The sequence below is a fragment of the Rhopalosiphum maidis genome, chromosome 2 (assembly GCF_003676215.2).
Source record: "Rhopalosiphum maidis isolate BTI-1 chromosome 2, ASM367621v3, whole genome shotgun sequence".
Taxonomy (NCBI): domain Eukaryota; kingdom Metazoa; phylum Arthropoda; class Insecta; order Hemiptera; family Aphididae; genus Rhopalosiphum; species Rhopalosiphum maidis.
The window spans coordinates 90628060-90648735 of NC_040878.1; the positions used below are offsets into that span (position 1 = coordinate 90628060).

At 28.9% G+C, this 20676-nt stretch overlaps 2 protein-coding genes across 3 annotated transcripts; both read left to right on the forward strand.

Annotated features, from left to right (window-relative positions):
• The first annotated feature begins 4548 nt into the window (after window positions 1–4548).
• LOC113551583 (homeobox protein orthopedia-like) lies at window positions 4549–8949 on the forward strand. 2 transcript variants are annotated; one of them, XM_026953903.1, is made up of 5 exons: window positions 4549–4849; window positions 4904–5581; window positions 6054–6141; window positions 6361–6560; window positions 7556–8949. In XM_026953903.1, exons 2-5 carry the CDS (start codon window positions 5146–5148, stop codon window positions 8191–8193), a joined length of 1362 nt encoding a protein of 453 aa, XP_026809704.1. In that variant the 5' UTR covers window positions 4549–4849; window positions 4904–5145; the 3' UTR covers window positions 8194–8949. The 2 variants fall into 2 exon arrangements, with proteins under 2 accessions (XP_026809704.1, XP_026809703.1); XM_026953902.1 differs by having other exon boundaries at window positions 4549–5581.
• Window positions 8950–11316: 2367 nt separating this feature from the next.
• On the forward strand, window positions 11317–17509 carry LOC113553962 (paternally-expressed gene 3 protein-like). The gene is made up of 6 exons (XM_026957570.1): window positions 11317–11452; window positions 12199–12278; window positions 12351–12442; window positions 12519–12642; window positions 12752–12985; window positions 14700–17509. Exons 1-6 carry the CDS (start codon window positions 11398–11400, stop codon window positions 17349–17351), a joined length of 3237 nt encoding a protein of 1078 aa, XP_026813371.1. The 5' UTR covers window positions 11317–11397; the 3' UTR covers window positions 17352–17509.
• The last annotated feature ends 3167 nt before the right edge of the window (window positions 17510–20676 follow it).

Below are 20676 nucleotides of genomic sequence, written 5' to 3' on the forward strand. Positions count from 1 at the left end.
GCCTAGTTATTAGTAATTACTTATTATGTATACGATGTACACGCTGTACATATTGTTTATGAAAAAAATGTCCCTGTTTTGTCTATATTACATCTATATAAGTGCATAATATATACAATATATCGAACGAACTAATACGCATGTTTAGTGTTTACTAATTGAGTTGTACTCGAAATTGAAGTGAAATTATTGCTATATAGTAATATAAATAATTAATATACATTATACATTTAACAGTCAGCTACAGTACAAGGTTAATCGGCCATAAGCTCATTTCTTCATTGTCTAAAACGTGTATATATAACATACATAATAAAGTATATATTTTTTATAACATATATAAAGCATAATATAATAAATAAATATATAATAGTTATGTTTGGAATCGGATAACTCCAACTCATATAGTATCAGGTGATCAGTATCATGTTACCGACACTGTTGGTTAATTTTTAAACTTATATACTTATGTATAATGGCAAAAAGTTTTCCTATACCTACGTATATTACATTATATTATATTGTATAGGCACCTATAAATATCTTCAAAACATATTTTTATTATATGCGATAAGACTAAATTTACTTTTGAATATAAACTTGTAAGCACTTTATTTCATATTAATAAATATCATCTAATAAATACTGTAGGTACTTATATATGATTTTAGAAAAACAAAAAGTTAGCTACATTAATAAGAATTGAATCTATTACCAAAAGTGATTCAATCTGTAGTTTTTATTATATTATGTTATAGCCATTATTATCAGGGTCATCCCTAGGGGGGCAAGGTGAGCGGGGAATCGTGCTCTCACCACAGTTAACAAGCCTCCCTTTCATAGATACAACAAAAAAGTCAAGTTAATAAGCAAAAAAAATGTAGGTACAGATCATTTTTTTTCATACAAAATTGTAAAAGAAAAGTTCACCTGCAATTAAGCTATAATCTCTATATAAAAAAAAAATGCTGATCAATTAAAATATGATGATATTATTCGCGGATTTAAAAATTAGAAAAGATAATTTTTATAAATTTTTGTATTGTACCTACCCTGTTATTATTATATTTTATATTTATTTATTTTGTGAATATTATTATTTATTATATGAAGTTTGATTATATGACATGTTGCGTTATTAATTAATTCACTTATTCATATTGTTGTAGCTGCAAGATACTATATTTGTTAAGACTATTCATGCATATTTGAGTTTCAAATTTATAGAGCTATATTTGCAACTGACGCGTGATAGTGACATTTTAGACATTTTAGGCCCCGCAATTTTACTCTGTCCCGAGTGCCGCAAATCATAAATTATAAACCAAGTAATCGTCAAAAACGTAAGAATTCATTGGTATTAATGACTATTAACAGTCTTTTATATTTTTTTATATGTCAATGACTATTGACTATACTATACTCAATGATGAAAATATTTCCGATTTTATTTGGTATTATTTAAAGTAGGGAATTAAGATAAGTGGATTAAAACGGTAGTGTAGATTAACAATATAGGGATATCCCACATGCAATTATTATTATCTATTCGTATAAACTTTAAATTCTAATTTGAATTTAAATTTAAAAAATAAAAATATGTGTATACAGAATTAATTAGAAAAATAATTTGAATCAAAAACTAGCTACTGCTTAAAAAATAGTAAAATAATTTAAAAAAATCATTATAATAGCAAAAGTAAAATTAAATACGACCGATACAACGAGTGCTTAAGACGTAAAGAAAAAACACATCACTATGTACCTATAGGCAAAGCTTAGGTGCGTATAAACACAGGTCTGGTAGCAATACCACCACATGCCACAGCTTTGTTTGTAACATGAAAAGATTGCATAGTCCGATAATGTGCTCAATTGGTTCGACAAACGCCACCACAGGTCTCGCGCGTCTATATGTACATAATATAAGTACTGTTATGTACGGTGCGTGTGATGAGAGGGGCCGTGACTTTTGCGTGTTAAATTACCCGCTTTTCCAAAACGGTGTGCAACGCCACAGGGGTATAAATGTATAATAGTATACATTAATCTCGCTTGGACACTCGTCGAAATATGTATACATAATAATAATAATATTATATTGTATTTTTACCACTTTTATAATGTGATGGGAATCGACGCGAGAACAGACGTTTATCACGGAGACGATCGCGTCGGTCGTATATATTATTATGTATAGGTACTGCACGCAGAGTACATACAGTAACACGCAGTATATATGTGTGTGTGTATGTGCATTACGTGCATGACGACGAAAAAAAAAATAATAACAATAATAATAAGGGCTTCTGTAATAATCGTCCCGCATTTTCGAGGCTAATCACCCTCCGCATCAGTGTTAAAAGGTCTATATGTATGCGACAATGTATATATATATATTATATATGTTACTCAGGTTATAATATATGGTGCACGTCGCGCGTCGTTACGGCCGAGCAGCGACTCTGTGTGGACGTGCAGGGAGGGGAACCCTGTTTAATACAGAATTCTTAAAAAAAAAATTGCTCGCATTGCTTGATCCGTTGAACAAATTTGATAAACACGCCGATTTTGAGGTAAATTTTTAATAAAGGAATCCGAATATGTTCGGTACTTTTGTTAGTGATTAGTGGCTGCACCCCGTCGTTTAGGTTGACTTCCGGAAGCAATGCGGATGTCATAATATATTTATTACTTATCTGATCGACTATCTACACTCCCACCCCACCCCGCACAGTGGCTATCGGAGTATTGGGTTTCCTCAACGAATATCTCGATATATCTCACAATGGCTTATTTTATACATGATATCACCGTTATTATTTATAAAACTAATTGTAATTTTTTCAGTACTTAGTATTTTATATTTGCCTGATTAGAACCGGTTTTTAGTATATTATTTTAATATACAAAAACAATATTTTAATTAATAGTTAATAAATTATAACTTATAAATACTTAAAGTTTAGGTGAGTGGAGTGATGTGGTACCAGGGATACCTTGCTAAATATTAGTCCACTACATCTATTATCAATTGAAATTTTTAACTTAAAATATTTGTTAAAAATTCAATTTTTATATTCATCTAAGTTGCTCTATAGATTAAATAACGTAAACTATAACCGTGGAAATTATTAGATTGAATATCAAGTAGTAAAAAATAATAAAAATTCAAAATAAAAGATAGGTAACTATTAAAATTTTCCAAAAAAAAAAAAAATGAATAGTACAATTTATTATTATGGTTAAAACAGGAGTATGATAATCGCATAATATATTCTGTAGTACTCAAAAAATGTTATGCTCCACAATTTGAAATTTACAGTTTAAAAAAAAATGTACAAATAAACGATAAGGATAAAAAAGATAAGTTTGCTCTGCAGTAATTTTAAATGATGTAAAAATATTTTCAAAAACATTAAAACTTTTTGAAAAAATAAAAGCATATATTTTGAAGAATCTTTCAGTACTTATATAAATTTATAAATTGTTCCTGATTGGTCATATAATAATAAATTATAATACGAACCATCGAAATATATTTTCATAATGCGTAAGATAGGTATAGCAAGCAAATTTATTAAAAATATAGTTTTGACTGTTTTGAGACATCAACAGAAATGTATTACAAGCATAAAAAGATAATATACTTAGAAGACGTGATACCCTTATTATTTAACGGGCGATATAAGAAAAAAATCTAAATTTTGACGTTAAAATCAGGTAATATTATAGAAATTAATAACGCCTAAATTTTCAAATTCAAATTAGAACAATATTTTTAAGCCGTCATATTTATTTGAAAAATATCATTTTATGAAGAATAGTTACAATTTATTATAACATAAGTATGAAATAATATAGGTAGCAAACAAATCGTAAAATACTATACAATTTCTTCATTATACAATAATATCTTATTGCGGGAAGGATTTTTGATGTAACTTCGAGAGTATATATTCTTCTCTTTAAATTTAATTATTGGGTTATTCTGTGTAAGTTCAAATATAAGATAGCCTATACACGATGTCTAGTTGGGTATTAGAATATGATGATTAGATGGACAGGAACGACGCGACAGAATATATGTCCTCTATATATTATATTATACGTAGAGTATTACATCTTACGATATTGTCATAGAAAAAACAGCATTAAATGTAATATTATTTGGCAGTGTTATCGCGTGCTTGGTGCGTTGTGAATATTAGCTTTATATATTTATTCTTAACTGGATTATTTACAATTGCCGCAGTGTCACTATTATAATATTAATATCGTGTCTATACAATAGTGTGTGTGTGTGTGTGCGCGTGCGCGCGTGTGTGTGTGTGTATGTGTGCGTGCGTGTGTGCGTGCGAGTGACATAGTCGAAGGGACGGTCCCCGCGAGCTATGCACCTAACCCATGTGTACGCGCGTCGCATTGGTCGACCCGCCACCACTCCCAAAAGCCCCTATTGGTCGCAGCCCACATACACACGCATATACGTATGCACGTCCCGTCGAACGCGAAAACTTACATCGGACACACGGTACGTTTTTACTTCAAACTTCACACGATCCGAGCACGACGTACATCGCAGCGGCCACGCGCGTCTCCGTCGCCGTCGAGATATTATATAAGTCGTCGTCGCGCGGACACATTTTACTATATAATATCAATAATTAATAAACGTCGTTGATTACACGCGTGACGTGTCGGCGATTCGCATTTATTTGTTTTCGTTTTTCCGTCCGTTTTCCGATTGCGTCTCCGAAGAGACCGAACGAGATACTCACCCGCGTCCGAGGAGTAGCGACTACACGAATGCTCCAAGTCGTGTACGCCAGACCACTATTAAAACCGGGTTCGCTTTTTTAAATTGCCCTTAAACGAAGTTTATTTAATATAATATTATTAGGTCCTATAATTCAGTTCGTCGTCGCCGCTTCAATTGTAGACAATCAACAGAAATTAACTGTCCCTCCACCGCCACCGCCACCACCGCTCACGGACCGCCGCCGCCGCCGCCGCCGTCTCTCATCATCGCGACGCGTGCGTGTGCGTGTGGACACAAAATCTGTGGTGATAACCAAAATTATATAAACAACGTATACGCTGAGTTCAATTATAATCACCACTGAAGAGTTTTTACTTGACACCATGGACGAGGGTGCGTTTGACGAGTCGATGATGTTCAACGAATACCATCACCAGACCAAGCCCGGGTCACCGCCCGCACACCACCAGCACCAGCCGCTGTTGGCGTTCCAGCAGCCTGGCGATATGATGGGATACGCATTGCCCGTGCCCGACCACATGGACTTGCAACACCATCACCACCACCATCACCATCAGCTCCAGGACATGGACATGCACCGGCACCACCACAGCGTTCAGGACCAAATGCAGCAACAGCAGCAGCAACAAGATAGACAGGTACAGATTGGCGATCCGCAGGACTTGTTTCAGATGCCGGTCACGTCCACCGTTCAGGTGCAGCCGACCGATATTGTCGTCAACACCAACGGACAGAAGCACGCCATCAAGTTGGAAATGGATTCGAACCCGTTGCCAGCCACCGGTCAACAGCCTTCAGGTATACATTATAAACAGTAATGAGTGTGTTCTAATGTTTGTTTAAGATACTTCAGATATAATAATGTATCTTAACGATAATAAACACATTTTTTATGGTGATATATTGACTTGTTGTAGGTAAAGTAATTAGGTAGCTAAGTAGTTGATTGAAGCAGAAAAAATTCTAGTAATTTTATAAATGTTTGCTAAATAATTAACTGCTAAATTACATAATTAAAGAAGTATAAATGTATAGTTATACATAAAGAGCAAAAATGAGATTAAATTATTGTTTTCGACTACTAAACAAATTAATATACTTTTTATGTAAATTAATAATAAAAAATAAATTGAAATATTTTAAAGTTCTATGTTTAATGACATTTTTCAACACTAAAAGTACATGTTTATTGTAAACGAACACAGTGTTTTTCATTTTTTTTTTTTTTTTGCTTTTCCATCGTTAATAGATCAATTTGTATTATTTTCAGGACTACCGGCCGAACCACCAGTGCCAAAGAAATCAAGTTCAAAATCGAAAAATACAGATAACAACGGCACAAAAAAGAAAAAAACAAGGTCAGTATACCACAAAATATTTTAAATAATATTAATATAACAATTATATATTATGTAATTTAATATTTCTTTCTTTTTTGGAATAAATGTACCTATCCATCACTTATTACCATACAACCGCTTACTAATATATAATTTTCCACTTAATATCATAATTAATCGTATATTGTAAAATACCGGTTTTACATAATATCACTATATCGTTTACTATTTATCTAGGACAACGTTCACGTCTCATCAATTGGAAGAGTTAGAACGAGCGTTTGAAAGAGCTCCGTATCCAGACGTGTTCGCCAGAGAAGAATTAGCTTTGAATCTTAAGCTTAGTGAGTCTCGAGTACAAGTATGGTTCCAAAACCGGAGGGCTAAGTGGCGAAAGAGAGAACCACCCAGGAAAACTGTTTACCTGACTAATTCCGGTAAGTGTGTAGAATTGAATATAGCTACTTAAAGATACACTTTTTCTCGCTCACATTGTGTCACGAAATATAATATTTTTATAAAAACAGTCTCAAGTGCAGTATAATATATATACAGTGACATACCATATTGCAATTAGTATAAAACATAAATTATTTATGTATAAGCTGATAATTTATTAAAATTATTTGATTAAAAACCGATAATATATAAAGACGATAATGAATTTGATTGTGGTGGTGATAAAATTGAGGTCCGTGTTGAGTGGTGCAGCTTCCGGAAGTTTTGATTCTTTTTATATCTGGTTCATGAAAATTATATTACCATATAATTAGCTAATTTAAAATATACCGTTCTATCTAAATATATCAAAAACAAATGATAACTTATTAAATAAGTGAACACCGAAATATCCTTTGTAAAATCATAATATTATAATATGTGTATTTTCTATCATACAAATTGTGTAAACATAGCAAATGTGCGTTTTGTGATTAAATTTTGTATTGTTATTAGCATTAATATTTGAGTGGATTAACCAATTGTTAATTTTAAAGTTAGGGACTTTATAAATATTTGTTTGTTGGTTAATGATGATATTTATACTTATAAACGAATTATAGTTATGTACCTACCTATGAAAAATATTAAAATTTAGAAATTTAAATAAAAATCAAAACACTGTAAAAAACCAACAGCTTCGTACAAACACAGATAATTTTCTTATCATTAATTTTGATAAAAAATCAATTCACTGAATTATTAAAATTAATAACAATACGCAAAGTTGATCCGACTGAACGCAAATTATTAATATTAATTATGGTATACGTTTGTATAAAAGCAACATGTGAGAGTGTAACGTTCTCATAACACCCTTCTCAAACATAACCGTTTGGTACGTTTATTGGGGGTACCATTCGACAGGACGAACGACTCTTAACGTCAACAGCCGATAACATACAATTATATAATTATGCTGTATACGTTACAGTTTTCCCATCCGGCTCTCCGGGGTCTTCAGTGAGCTCAACATCGTTCACCACACTGACAACGTTCGGTGGTAACGTATCGCCGTCGTTGGGCACATGTTCGCCGGTCACACTCAGCGGATCGGAGCCTTGGGGCTACGGTGCCGCCGGTTACGGGGATCTTGCGCACCTGAACTTGCTCAATAGCAACGGGTCGTCGCCATTCACGCAGAACGCGTTTCACGGCAGCGGCGGCAATAATAACAACAATAACTTTGGTGGCACACCGTACGCCGTCCAGCCGCAAGATAGCCCGGGACTATTTTCGGCCAGCATGCAATGCCTAGCCCGGCAGGATATGATGGGCCCGCTTGACCAGTCACCGCCTGATCGCGATTATCACGGACATCAGCTCAATAAGCACGTGGTCGACTCGTACGTGATGAGCCAGGACATGGCAGGACTCCTACAGCCGGACACCGAGTGTGATATCGTTGGGACCATGGGATACGAAGTCCAGGATCACCAGCAGCATCAGCATCAACAGCAACAGCAGCAGCAGCAGCAGCAGCAACAACAGCAGATAGAAGAAGATGGAGAAGAGGAAACCACGATAAAAGTGGAGCCACCGTTCACGCCACTTCCGCCTTTCATCAACTGACACAGGAGGTTTCAGTTTGACACGTACGAGTATCAAACTGAATTTGAATGAATCCAACACGTTTTATTTTAAATCGATAATAAATAAATAAGTGTATGTTCTATGCGCTATGTTTAAGTTCAATACCGTCTCTCAGTAGAAAGGTACGAGATGTCATTCGTGGTTGGAATATTTTAATGATGAATAATAATTAATAGACAATTGTCGTGATTTCGTACGAATCACTATCATTGATAATTATGTGAATAGCACGTTCGCAGAACCGAGCTTTTAAAAAGATCGAGAATCTAGAAATCGCGATATTTATAAAGCAAAAAATAATTATATTTTTTATGTAAATACAGGTAATTTTATTTATTTATTTTTATTCCTAATTTCTGTAGGTACATTTATTATTAAAGAAATTATTTATTTTTGTGTCATTTATTATGTACATTTCATTTGGGATTGTAATCGTTCAATATTACTCGTCCAAAGGAAACTAATAATTTATTATGTATATAGGTATAGATATAAAACTATAAAATATAGATTATAAAATTATACATGTATAATATTATTATATTGTGTTTAAGAAACTGTCATGTACAACAAAATCGCATTATTCTTCCATAACGATTAGGTGTATATAGTAGATATTATATTATATTATTATTGTTTGAACTTCGATTATTCGAAAACTTGTGTATTCTAATTGTGCCTTATTTGCTTGTATTTTATGTAACTTAAACAAACTACGTATACTATATACTTTTATGTGGACTAATAATAAGTAAATAAATTATAATTAAAAACTTGTAACTATAATTATTATGTGTATAATAAAATGATTTATTTTTTTTATTTTTATGAGAATTGGCGATTGCTTACTTTCGATATTACCTTGAATAACTTTGATCAAGTTAGTAGTATTGAAAATAAAATTTTTTTAGATAAACGGTTTATTAATTTTATATTGTATCATAAGACAAATCTTATTATTAAAATTATCAATTATAACGATTTTTAAATTATTTTTTCAGAAGCATAGTGTGCACCTATTACAAACCCATATCCTAGATTTTAAGCGGAGCGTTGAATGTAATGAAATAACAATGAAGTATTGAAGTATGTTTTTTTATATACTATATATACACGATAAGTAGTCGAAAAAATATATCGGTTTTCAACTTTTAGAGTGATTTCTGATAACAAATTGGATTTAGTTTCAGAGAATGAAATTAAAAGTCAAAGTATTTTTCAAAATAACCGAGAAAAAAAAATTTAAAAAGGTAGTTGTTAACGCTCTGCTATACAATATACATTAGGCATCGAATAGGTCACTATTATATGCGTGTTAAATTTTAATTCAATAATATATTATTGTATATGAAAAACGATTCTGAGCGAAGACCTGTCAGAGTGTTAGCCTTATCACTAAATACATTTTGTGATATATTAAAGTAATATATTTTACTTTTAAAATTTTTACCAAAAATATTGCATTTATTATATTATTAATATTTATTAATATGTATTTATACTAAATTATATTAACTTGGATAACTTAAAATTTCATGACGTGTTTCTGTAAAAACCGTAAAACAACAAAAGTACGTTCATAGTACCTATAAATAGCTAATGTAAAAAAAATGTTATTGCGTATAGTACAACTTATAATAGTATGAAATACATAAAAGTAATAGTTTATACAAATAATTTTTAAGTTATAAGCAATAAATTAACATGGCATTATTTATCGTTTAAATAAGTAATTCCGTCTAAACTGTAACTTAAAATGCTTAATAAAATAATTACCTTTTTACATTTTTTACATTTCATGATTTCAGTATGAACTACTTATAAAGAGTCATGTATTAAATTTTAAAACTAGATCCAATTTTACATTCAAAACCATACTCATTTTTGAAAATCAAAATATTTGATTGAAAACTTATCATTTATAAAAATCACATCATAGTAAAATCAATGCATTCATTGTTCCGCACAGAATCTAAAAATTATACTTAAGGATATGGCCGGCTAATAGCCACTCAAAATTGTTTATCATATATTTATTGAATTTATTTTTGAATTCAGATTCAACACTTTTTTAATATCATATTAAACATTTCGATAATTATTAAGATAAATAATAACCGAGATAGTGTTATGTAAAAAAGACGTAGAAAATTATTCTGCTTCCAGTCAAAATTAGATAGTGTGCATAAAATATAAGGTGTTACAAATATTTAAAACTGTATTCATTAATAATTTTTTAATTACAAAAATTGATTTAAAGAATTATAGAAGACGGCTAAAATGATCAATGTTTATATTATTCATGAATCATATCTATCTTATTTCATTTACCATCCAACCATCCAAGTGTAATAATAGATAAATATTATATTATATTTATAAATATCTCGTATGCTTGTACAACTATTTAATTATACACCCATGTATTTTTACACAATATATTGTGATTTATTTGAATCTTTTTTTTTTTTTACACAACTTTAAGTTTCTTTTTCCTTTTGTAGTGTGCTACCTATATTATAAGATACATGAGATAATTTTTTTTTTGTTTTAATAATATCATATACTATGTGCATTGTATTTTTATATTAAACAAACGTTTTATATTTCCGTAGTGACCGTTATCCATATTAAATATATTATATGTAATCTAATATAGTTAATTGATCATTTAAAAATTCCATTAAATATTTAGATTTATAAACTAGTATGTAAGATCTACATTGTAGGTAGATAAATTATTATTGTTTTATTTATCAATAAATCATTACATAGAATTACTATTATATAGATTATTAACTACTGTATACTTACCTAGTAATACTTACTAGGTTTTTAGTACACTGAAGTTATTTTATTATTATCCTTACATACGTGATGATCATCAGAACAATCAGAATAATTTAAAGTACCTACTTGTTTTTCGTAGTCAACCTTCAATCAAAATAAAAAAACTTATATTGTTTTAACATGTTCCGATACATGTACTCACGTTTAATGATAATTCAAGAAAGTGAAGTGCTCATAAAGTTATCTTATTGATACTATACATGTGAAAAATTGTAATCTATTAATTGCCAATAGGTGTCAACTCACACACCTTAGTGTTAAATAATCACTTTTACTGTAAATTAAAACTTAAATTCCATAATGTACGTATAGTAATTTTTCATTTTGTTTAATATGGACAAGTTCAAATATATTCAAATTGTTTTATTCAGTTTCTTAATATTAAAAGGTAAGTCACGTATTTTATTATACTTGAGAATATATTGACGTAATTACTTTGATATTTTATTCACCACCAAACATTTTATTAGATATTTAACTTAAATAATATTTTAAACAACACATAAGATGTTCAAACCATCGGTATTTTTTAGTTTCTGTACAAAGATTAATTTTGATTATATTTTTATCAATTGAATGGGTATATACCAGGTACTTTGCATTAATGTTGACAATAACATAAAAATTATTTATATGTATATCTAGTACCGATGAAATTATGTCTAGTATTTAAAATTAAATAGACTGTTAAGAAAATGTATTTATTTATAAAAAAAAAAACATTTTTTTATCGTTCAAAAATATAATATTGAGTATAAGAGATAGCTTATAATTTAATAAGCATTTCAGTTATATACAAACATGTGTAGAACATTCATGTATAATTTATTAAATTAAAATGTATCATTAAAATAATTTTTATAAGTAGGTAGTAATTTAATATTTTTTAATATTTTCAATAGATTAGTACATCTATATTAAATTTACATGAGATAAGTTCGATACCTTTCTGAAAATAATTATTTATTATAAACCTGACAATAAAATCATCAAGCAATATGTAACATATTTCCTGTAGAAATAAACTTAATTAATTGACATATCTCATGAATTATAATATAAAAATATTAAATAAATTATAACAATTTAGCTTTTTAATAACTCTGGAAATAAATGATAAATGTTATTTTCAAGAATCGAGTACAAACTCTTTACAAAATGAAAAAAAATGTTCACCACCTTTACAGGCGAAAAATGAACAATTTCCTTACATAGTAAGTACTTCGATTTTGATATTATCCACGTGCATTGAAATATGATGTCATTTTTATGTTTTCGGATAATAGGTGTTTATAAGAATTCATTCAAATGGAAAAATATTATGTCCAGGCACATTGATCGATGTGAATTGGGTGATAACCTCTGCGTATTGTATTAAGTAGATATTTTATTAATTAAATCTCCATTTTATGATATTTACAAATTATTTAATAGACTTAAATTTTTATTTTTAGTACTACAGGAAGCATTCCATTGAATAGTATTGAAATTGCAATACGAAATAATAAAACTCATGAAACCATTTTGAAACCGAGACAAGTTGTAGAAACAAAATACAACGATGTAGCATTAATTGAGGTAAAAAAGTTTAAGATCACTGATGTACCTAACCTTTTATTTTTATTAATGTAACACATATACTTATTATGCGCTAGAACTTACATTTTTTTTATAATTTATACAATAGATAGAACGATCAATTATTACCAATAATATGATGGTAACACCTATTCAATTAGCCAATGAAGATCTATCAAATAATACAGAATGCTTTGTGGTCAGCCTTCAAAAACAGTCAAATAATGATTCATCACTCATATATTGGAACGTGGTTAATATTTTAAAACAAAAATATGATAAGAGCGAATGGTACTTAGAAGATACGATTTGTCATTCACAAATATGGAGTTTATTACAGAACGTAAGTTTTTGTAGTTTGAAATGTAATCATATACAAATTTATTAATTAATTTTAAATAATTTATATGATAGATATTCAACATAAACATATAAGTATTAAATATAATTTATTATTTTGAACGATTTCAACGATTACAGACACAACAGCGATGAGATTATGAAAAAAAATAATAATTTAAAGGAATGAATCATTACCTACACTTTAATACACTCTATAAATTTTACCTATATTAAATAGTCTAATGATGTATACAATTGATTATGTTATTAAAGCTATTGTATACGAGAAATCAAAATATTTTATAAAATTTCATGTTCATCATATTATTTATCTTGAAAATATTTAGAATTTGGATTAAGTTTAGTTTTTATTCAATTCAAGGATATACCTATATTATTGTGTATTTAAATAATTTTTTATACATTTAAAATTGAAATTGATCATTAAGTTGTTTAAACTTTAAAGACTTTTAATCTTATCAATTCAAACTTTCTTTTTGCCAATAATTTTAATTTTATTTTAAAGATTAATTGAATATAAGTTTAAATAATTTTTGTGTAACAATGACATTATTAGTTCAAGAAATATATTATTATTATTATTTTTATTTAATTAAAAGGTTACAAGCTTCAACTACTAAGGTTATTAGCCAACATTAAAAATATTACAACTAAGATTTGATACTATTTACAATTCATTAATGAATTAAAATTTAATTTACAATATATTCTGATTAAATTAGAGCTTGTTGATAAGGTTACGTTTAGTGATGAATTTGATGAATTTATGGTTTGATCTTCGTCATGGATTTCTTTGATATTGTGCAGGTTAAGAGACCTGTGAGTTGGTTCATAGATAGGGCATCCTTCGAGAATGTGTTATATGGTGATGCTAGTTTGATATGTATTACATGTAGATGGGAAGACTGTGCTAATTAGGAATAAGTGTGTAGCACAAGTGTGGTCGATTCTTATACGGGTGATAGCAACATTGTTTAACTGAGCTTTTAATGGATTTAAATTTGTTGTAGATGGAATAGAATCCCAGTGGTATTGCCAATTGCCATAATAAGAGGACTTTATTTTTGACCTATGTGAAAATGTCATAAGATGATATTTTATCAATGGTACAATTAGGTAAATTTTTAGCAGCAAGCGAAGTTGCTTCATCGGTATTTCGTTTCCTTTATTTCCTATATAGAAAGGTACCCACAGAAATTCGAAAGTTTTTCGGGTGTTTTCTGAGGATTTGGTAATTTGATAAATCTCATTTTTTAGCAACGGGTTTTAAGTACTGTAATGACAGTAAGAGAGTCTCTGATGACCAAAAAGTTATTTATTTGTAGTGACTTTACTAATTTTATTGCGTTAAGTATTGAGTAATTTTCAACGGTAAATATATTTGTTATATCAGGAAGTATGTGTTGGATTATTGTTTGATTGAAGACACTTGAGAAGCCTACTCCATGTTCAAACTTTTAGGCATGAATATATTATTATTTTGATTAAAATGATGTAAAATTTTAAAAATCAATAACAATGGTAATTACAATAAATAAGATATGAATATAAAAAATATCATTATTTTAAATTAAGGAAAAACTTACATACTAGACGATAGAGTATAAATACTATAAATATTTATGATGGTTGATTACGTATTTATTAAGTGTATTAAATTTATATAAATTATTTTTATTGTACCTGTTTTTTAGATAACCGATAATGGAACTCCTTTGATCTGTAATAATCATCTATATGGTATATACTCAATCAATGAGCCTAATTTATTCAATAACATTTTGAAGTACAATAATTGGATTAAAAATATAATCAATCCAATCTCTCCAAATAAAAAAAAAATATATACAGCAAATTCTGTTGTTAATTATAATTCAGTGTCTGATACAAATTCAATAGTAACAGAAATCGATACGAATAATATGTCTTCACCAAACACTGAAGATAAACAAATTTCTTCAAAACCAACATCCACGCAAAGTAGCTATACTCGAGAAAAAAGTAGGAGCATCATGATGTACGGTGAATATAATTCCATAAGTACGGACCTCACTGAAATAGAAGATACAAAAAGGACCCAGTCTGCTGATCCGTACTTAAAAGACAATGAAGAAACTCCAACTTATTTAACTGATATAACAGAGTTGGATGAACTTACTTCTTCAATATTCCCAACACAATCATATTCTTCTACTACTATTATTGAATCATCGACCACAGAAAAATCTACTTCAAACAAGAATCCTCTAACGTCTCTAGCTAGAGGAATAAGTTACCAGAAAACCGAAGACGCTGAAGAAACCTTGGATAAACTTAGTTTGGAATCTTTTACTGAAGAAACAAAAAAAATCAAAGAAATTGAATATACCCAAGAAACCATAGAAACTGAAGATACCCCGGATAAACCTAGCTCTGAAACTCCTACTGAAGAAACAGAAATAACCGAAGAAATCATAGAAACTGAAGAAACGCCAGATAGACCTAGCTCTGAACCTCCTATTTCTCAATCTTCAACCACAGAGAAATTTACTACGAGTCCAAATCCTTCTACGACTATAACTGGAGAAACAGAAAAAACTGAAGTAACCAAATATACCAAAGAGACTGAAGACACTGAAGAAACAACGGATAAACCTAGTTCTGAACCTCCTACTGAAGAAACAGAAATAACCGAAGAAATCATAGAAACTGAAGAAACGCCAGATAGACCTAGCTCTGAACCTCCTATTTCTCAATCTTCAACCACAGAAAAATTTACTACGAGTCCAAATCCTTCTACGACTATAACTGGAGAAACAGAAAAAACTGAAGTAACCAAATATACCAAAGAGACTGAAGACACTGAAGAAACAACGGATAAACCTAGTTCTGAACCTCCTACTGAAGAAACAGAAATAACCGAAGAAATCATAGAAACTGAAGAAACACCAGATAGACCTAGCTCTGAACCTCCTATTTCTCAATCTTCAACCACAGAGAAATTTACTACGAGTCCAAATCCTTCTACGACTATAACTGGAGAAACAGAAAAAACTGAAGTAACCAAATATACCAAAGAGACTGAAGACACTGAAGAAACAACGGATAAACCTAGTTCTGAACCTCCTACTGAAGAAACAGAAATAACCGAAGAAATCATAGAAACTGAAGAAACACCAGATAGACCTAGCTCTGAACCTCCTATTTCTCAATCTTCAACCACAGAGAAATTTACTACGAGTCCAAATCCTTCGACGGCTATAACTAGAGAAACAAAGTATACCGAAGAAACTGAGTATACCAAAGAAACCATGGAAACTGAAGATACCCCGGATAAACCTAGCTCTGAAACTCCTATTTATCAATCTTCAACCACAGAGAAATTTACTACGAGTCCAAATCCTTCGACGACTATAACTGGAGAAACAGAAAAAACCAAAGAAACTGAATATACTGAAGAAACAGAATATACCGAAGAAACTGAATATACTGAAGAAACTGAATATACCGAAGAAACTGAATATACCGAAGAAACTGAATATACCGAAGAAACTGAGTATACCGAAGTAACAGTATATACCGAAGAAACTGAGTACACCAAAGAAACCATGGAAACTGAAGAAACCCCGGATAAACCTAGCTCTGAAACTCCTATTTATCAATCTTCAACCACAGAGAAATTTACTACGAGTCAAAATCCTTCGACGACTATAACTGGAGAAACAGAAAAAACCAAAGGAACTGAATATACCGAAGAAACTGAATATACCGAAATAACTGAATATACCAAAGAAACTGAATATACCGAAGAAACTGAATATACCGAAGAAACTGAATATACCAAAGAAACTGAATATACCGAAGAAACTGAATATACCCATGATAACTCTGATACTCCTGCTACTCAATATTCAACCATAAAAGTATCGACTTTAAACCCAAATCTTTCCACGACTACAATCGAAGAAACTGAAGGAACAGATATTACAAAAGATGATCCATTAGCAACTAGCACTACAGTTACTGATAGAACTAAACAAACGTCACAAACAGATACATCAGTAACTTACTATGATGCTCCAACAACAACCACAATTATACCCTCTACTACTACTACAAATCAGTCATCCCTAGAATCAAATACAACACTTTCCGACTATGACGATGATTCAAATACAACGACAACGACCACTATGCCTACAACAACCAGGATAATCACAGCAGTCACATACGATATTTCTGAACCCAAAGAATCTTCAACATTTGTGGACGAGCAATATCAAGATAAATCGAGTTCCCAAATAACATCTATTCATACAAGTTTAATAGCAGTTGTATTTTGTATCGTATATCACACCAATTTGTAATTTATTCATACTTAATTGATTTTAATTTGTACAGAGCCTAAAAACTTATAAATAATTAAAAATTAGACGACGATACTTCAAATAAATCGATTTCAAACTTTAATGATTTTAAATAAATCGTGATATTTTTTCAATAAATAAAACCAAAATTAAACATACGTATTACATTTTTAATTTAATAAATGATTTAAATAAAATACAATAATTAATCGATATCAAAAATTAAATATATATGTATTGTATAGTAGGTATGTGTAAATTGAAAATATCGTTCAATATGAGGGAATTCATTGAATGTGGACATGTTCAGTATTTAATTTATGTCGAATCACACAGTAGAAACTAGCAATAAGAGCACGTTATACCCAAATGTGTTGTCTCTGTCTTATAAACGTACATCGTAACAAATTTGCATTCAGTAGAACAGTGGCATACGCAGAATTCGTTTATGAGGGAGAGGGATTATCATTTATGTATTTAACCTAACCTATACCTCTATGAAAAATTATTATTCCAAACATAAATTTAATATTCCATAAAAAAAACATTATACATGTTTTACTTATGGGGAGTTTAAGATTAAACTCCTCCCCCGACGGTACGCTGCTGTTTAACTGTTACACTGTAACAGAACACATTTTATGTTGTTAGCTTTAATACTGGAGTTGACTTATTTACTATCAAACTTTAAGGTAAAAATATTATTCATGACATGTCATATGATTTTATTGGTATATCATTTTAAAGTGAGTAATGAACATTTTAAAATTGTAATATTTTACATCAATATTCTATATCAATAAAAGCATATGAAATGTCCTATATAATAATCTTACCTTTAAGTTTGATAATAGCTAAATTAACTTCAATATTAAAGCTAAAAATATAAAATGTGTACTGCTGAACGCAAATTTTGTATGATATACGTTAGTAAAACAGAAACAACACATGCGGGTATTATAATTTCTTCATAACTAGTGCACTTATTTACACAAAATATAATTATTGAACTTGTACCATTTTATAGTGATATATTTCATTATATAATATGCCGATATATGAAAAATAGTAAATAAGAGGTATTGCACAAAATTCTAACCTAAATCCTAGCATAACCTTGAATATGATAACAGCATTTCAATAAATAAAATAGGTTTTTTATAATAAAATCATAACATATAATAAATAATAATAAATAGCTATATTATTAAGTTAAAATATGAGTACAAAATAAATAAATTTAAAATAATAAGTCGTAAATAAATAAAAAAAAAATTTAAAAAAAAAAAATGGTACTCTAGTTACTAGTCTAGTACTCTTGTTTCAATTTTTCTCGATCTGAGTATCGCCAAATATTTATTTGGAGTCACTTATATAATATAATTTAAATCAATACAAAAATAAGGAAAGGAATCTCGATTATAAATATACAGTATAATACTAGTCTTATACTCGTACTCTTATACCATATCTAAATTATAAAACTAAAATTAGTTCAATAAATTATAATAAGCTAAGGAATCGTACCAGATTATCAACATCAACACAAGTTAAACTAATCTTTGAATCTTAATTTAAGAAAGATTATTATTTAAAAATTTGTTATACAGATATTTATGGAAAAACAAATAAATGTTTTGTAATACTTAAAATACTGCTATATTTGTGCTTTATGTTTTATAAATATTGTGTTACTTGTATTTACTTTAAATACTTATCTATACTTGTATATTAAATATATACTCATTTTATAATACTTTATACTTATAATAATTTCTAAAAAAATTGATATTTATTTGGGTGAGAATGTTTTCACATTAAAAATGTTAAAAACAGTGGTAGACACTTTAGTAAAAATAAGATAACTTTTAAAATATTCTTTTAAAAAAATAATTAAGTACATTTTCTATACAGTGTATAAATTATCAATAATTTTATTTTTCATATATATCAATCAATAAATCATACAATTTATATATTGGTGATAAATAAATAATATAATCATCCCTTAAATAGGTCGACAATTTAACTACAAAAATAACAATACTACTAGTTTTCCCAGTAACCACCGATATTTATTATAAAACAGTATTAGATATTATAATGAGTATCTATTTATACCATAACACGCGAGTCTTCAAAATATAAAAATTAAAAAAAGTTTTTTAGAAACTATAATAAATAAAACATAATACATGTACACAATAAATTTAATGATGAGAACAGAAATAATAAAATTAAAAAACACACAACACATAATTTATGTTGTAAAAGATACAAGATACTTAGATATTGATTATATTTTTAGTCAATTTATTTAAATAGAACTCAAATATTTATAAAATAAAAAAAAAATGGAGGAATTTGCTCTACTGAGTCTACTATATACAGTAAGTTTCATGTACACCTCGTTAATTATCATAGAGTAGGCTACTGTAATGCTGTAATGAATGTGTACCTAATATATATTGAATATAACTTAATAGCTCAAAAAAAATCAATGAATATAGATTTGTAAACAATACACCTAATTAAATACAATTATAATTATAGTACTTATTATAATCTAAATTAGGAGTTTTAAATCATTAGGAAAGTTAATATAGTATACACTATTATTTTAATAGGATAATTTAAATAAGAAAAAAGAGGGGTCAGTATTGGCATTAGACATCATACATCTTAAAATATAAGGAAACTAAAAGATCAATATATGAATTATTGTATCGAATGTACTCTGTTTACTCATTTGTTGATGTTGATGTATAAAAGTAGCAAAGTTCACTATAAAATTTTGCTTATATTTTTTTTTTTAATTATATATTTTATAGGTATATAAGTATAATAATATTACTTACTAGGTAAGTAAAATGGGAAGAAAAATGTTTTATTTCCGCAATCTAACTAGTTCGGTTGTTTTTGAACACGGGATAAAATTGGTATCTAAATAATATGAATATGGGACTCAACTAATATACTTCCACAAAAAAATCGTGTGAAAATATTACAGACTAAAGTATTTAAAATTTTAAAATTATTACACCGAATATAATTAAATAGCATTACAAAGAAACAAATATACAAAGAAATGCAAGAATACAAAATTGCTTTGTTATAAAATAGTCTACAAACAGTCAAAAATTCATTGAAACAGCTCAGCACACCACTCGTAACATATTTCTACCGTTATCCATTTCAAATAGATACTTATAGATATCTAATAATTCTATAAGAATGCATTTTGTTGTGTAAAATTGTAAATAACACATTAGCTACATAATCTAAATACTCTTAAAATCACGATTCTATAAATCATAAACAAAAA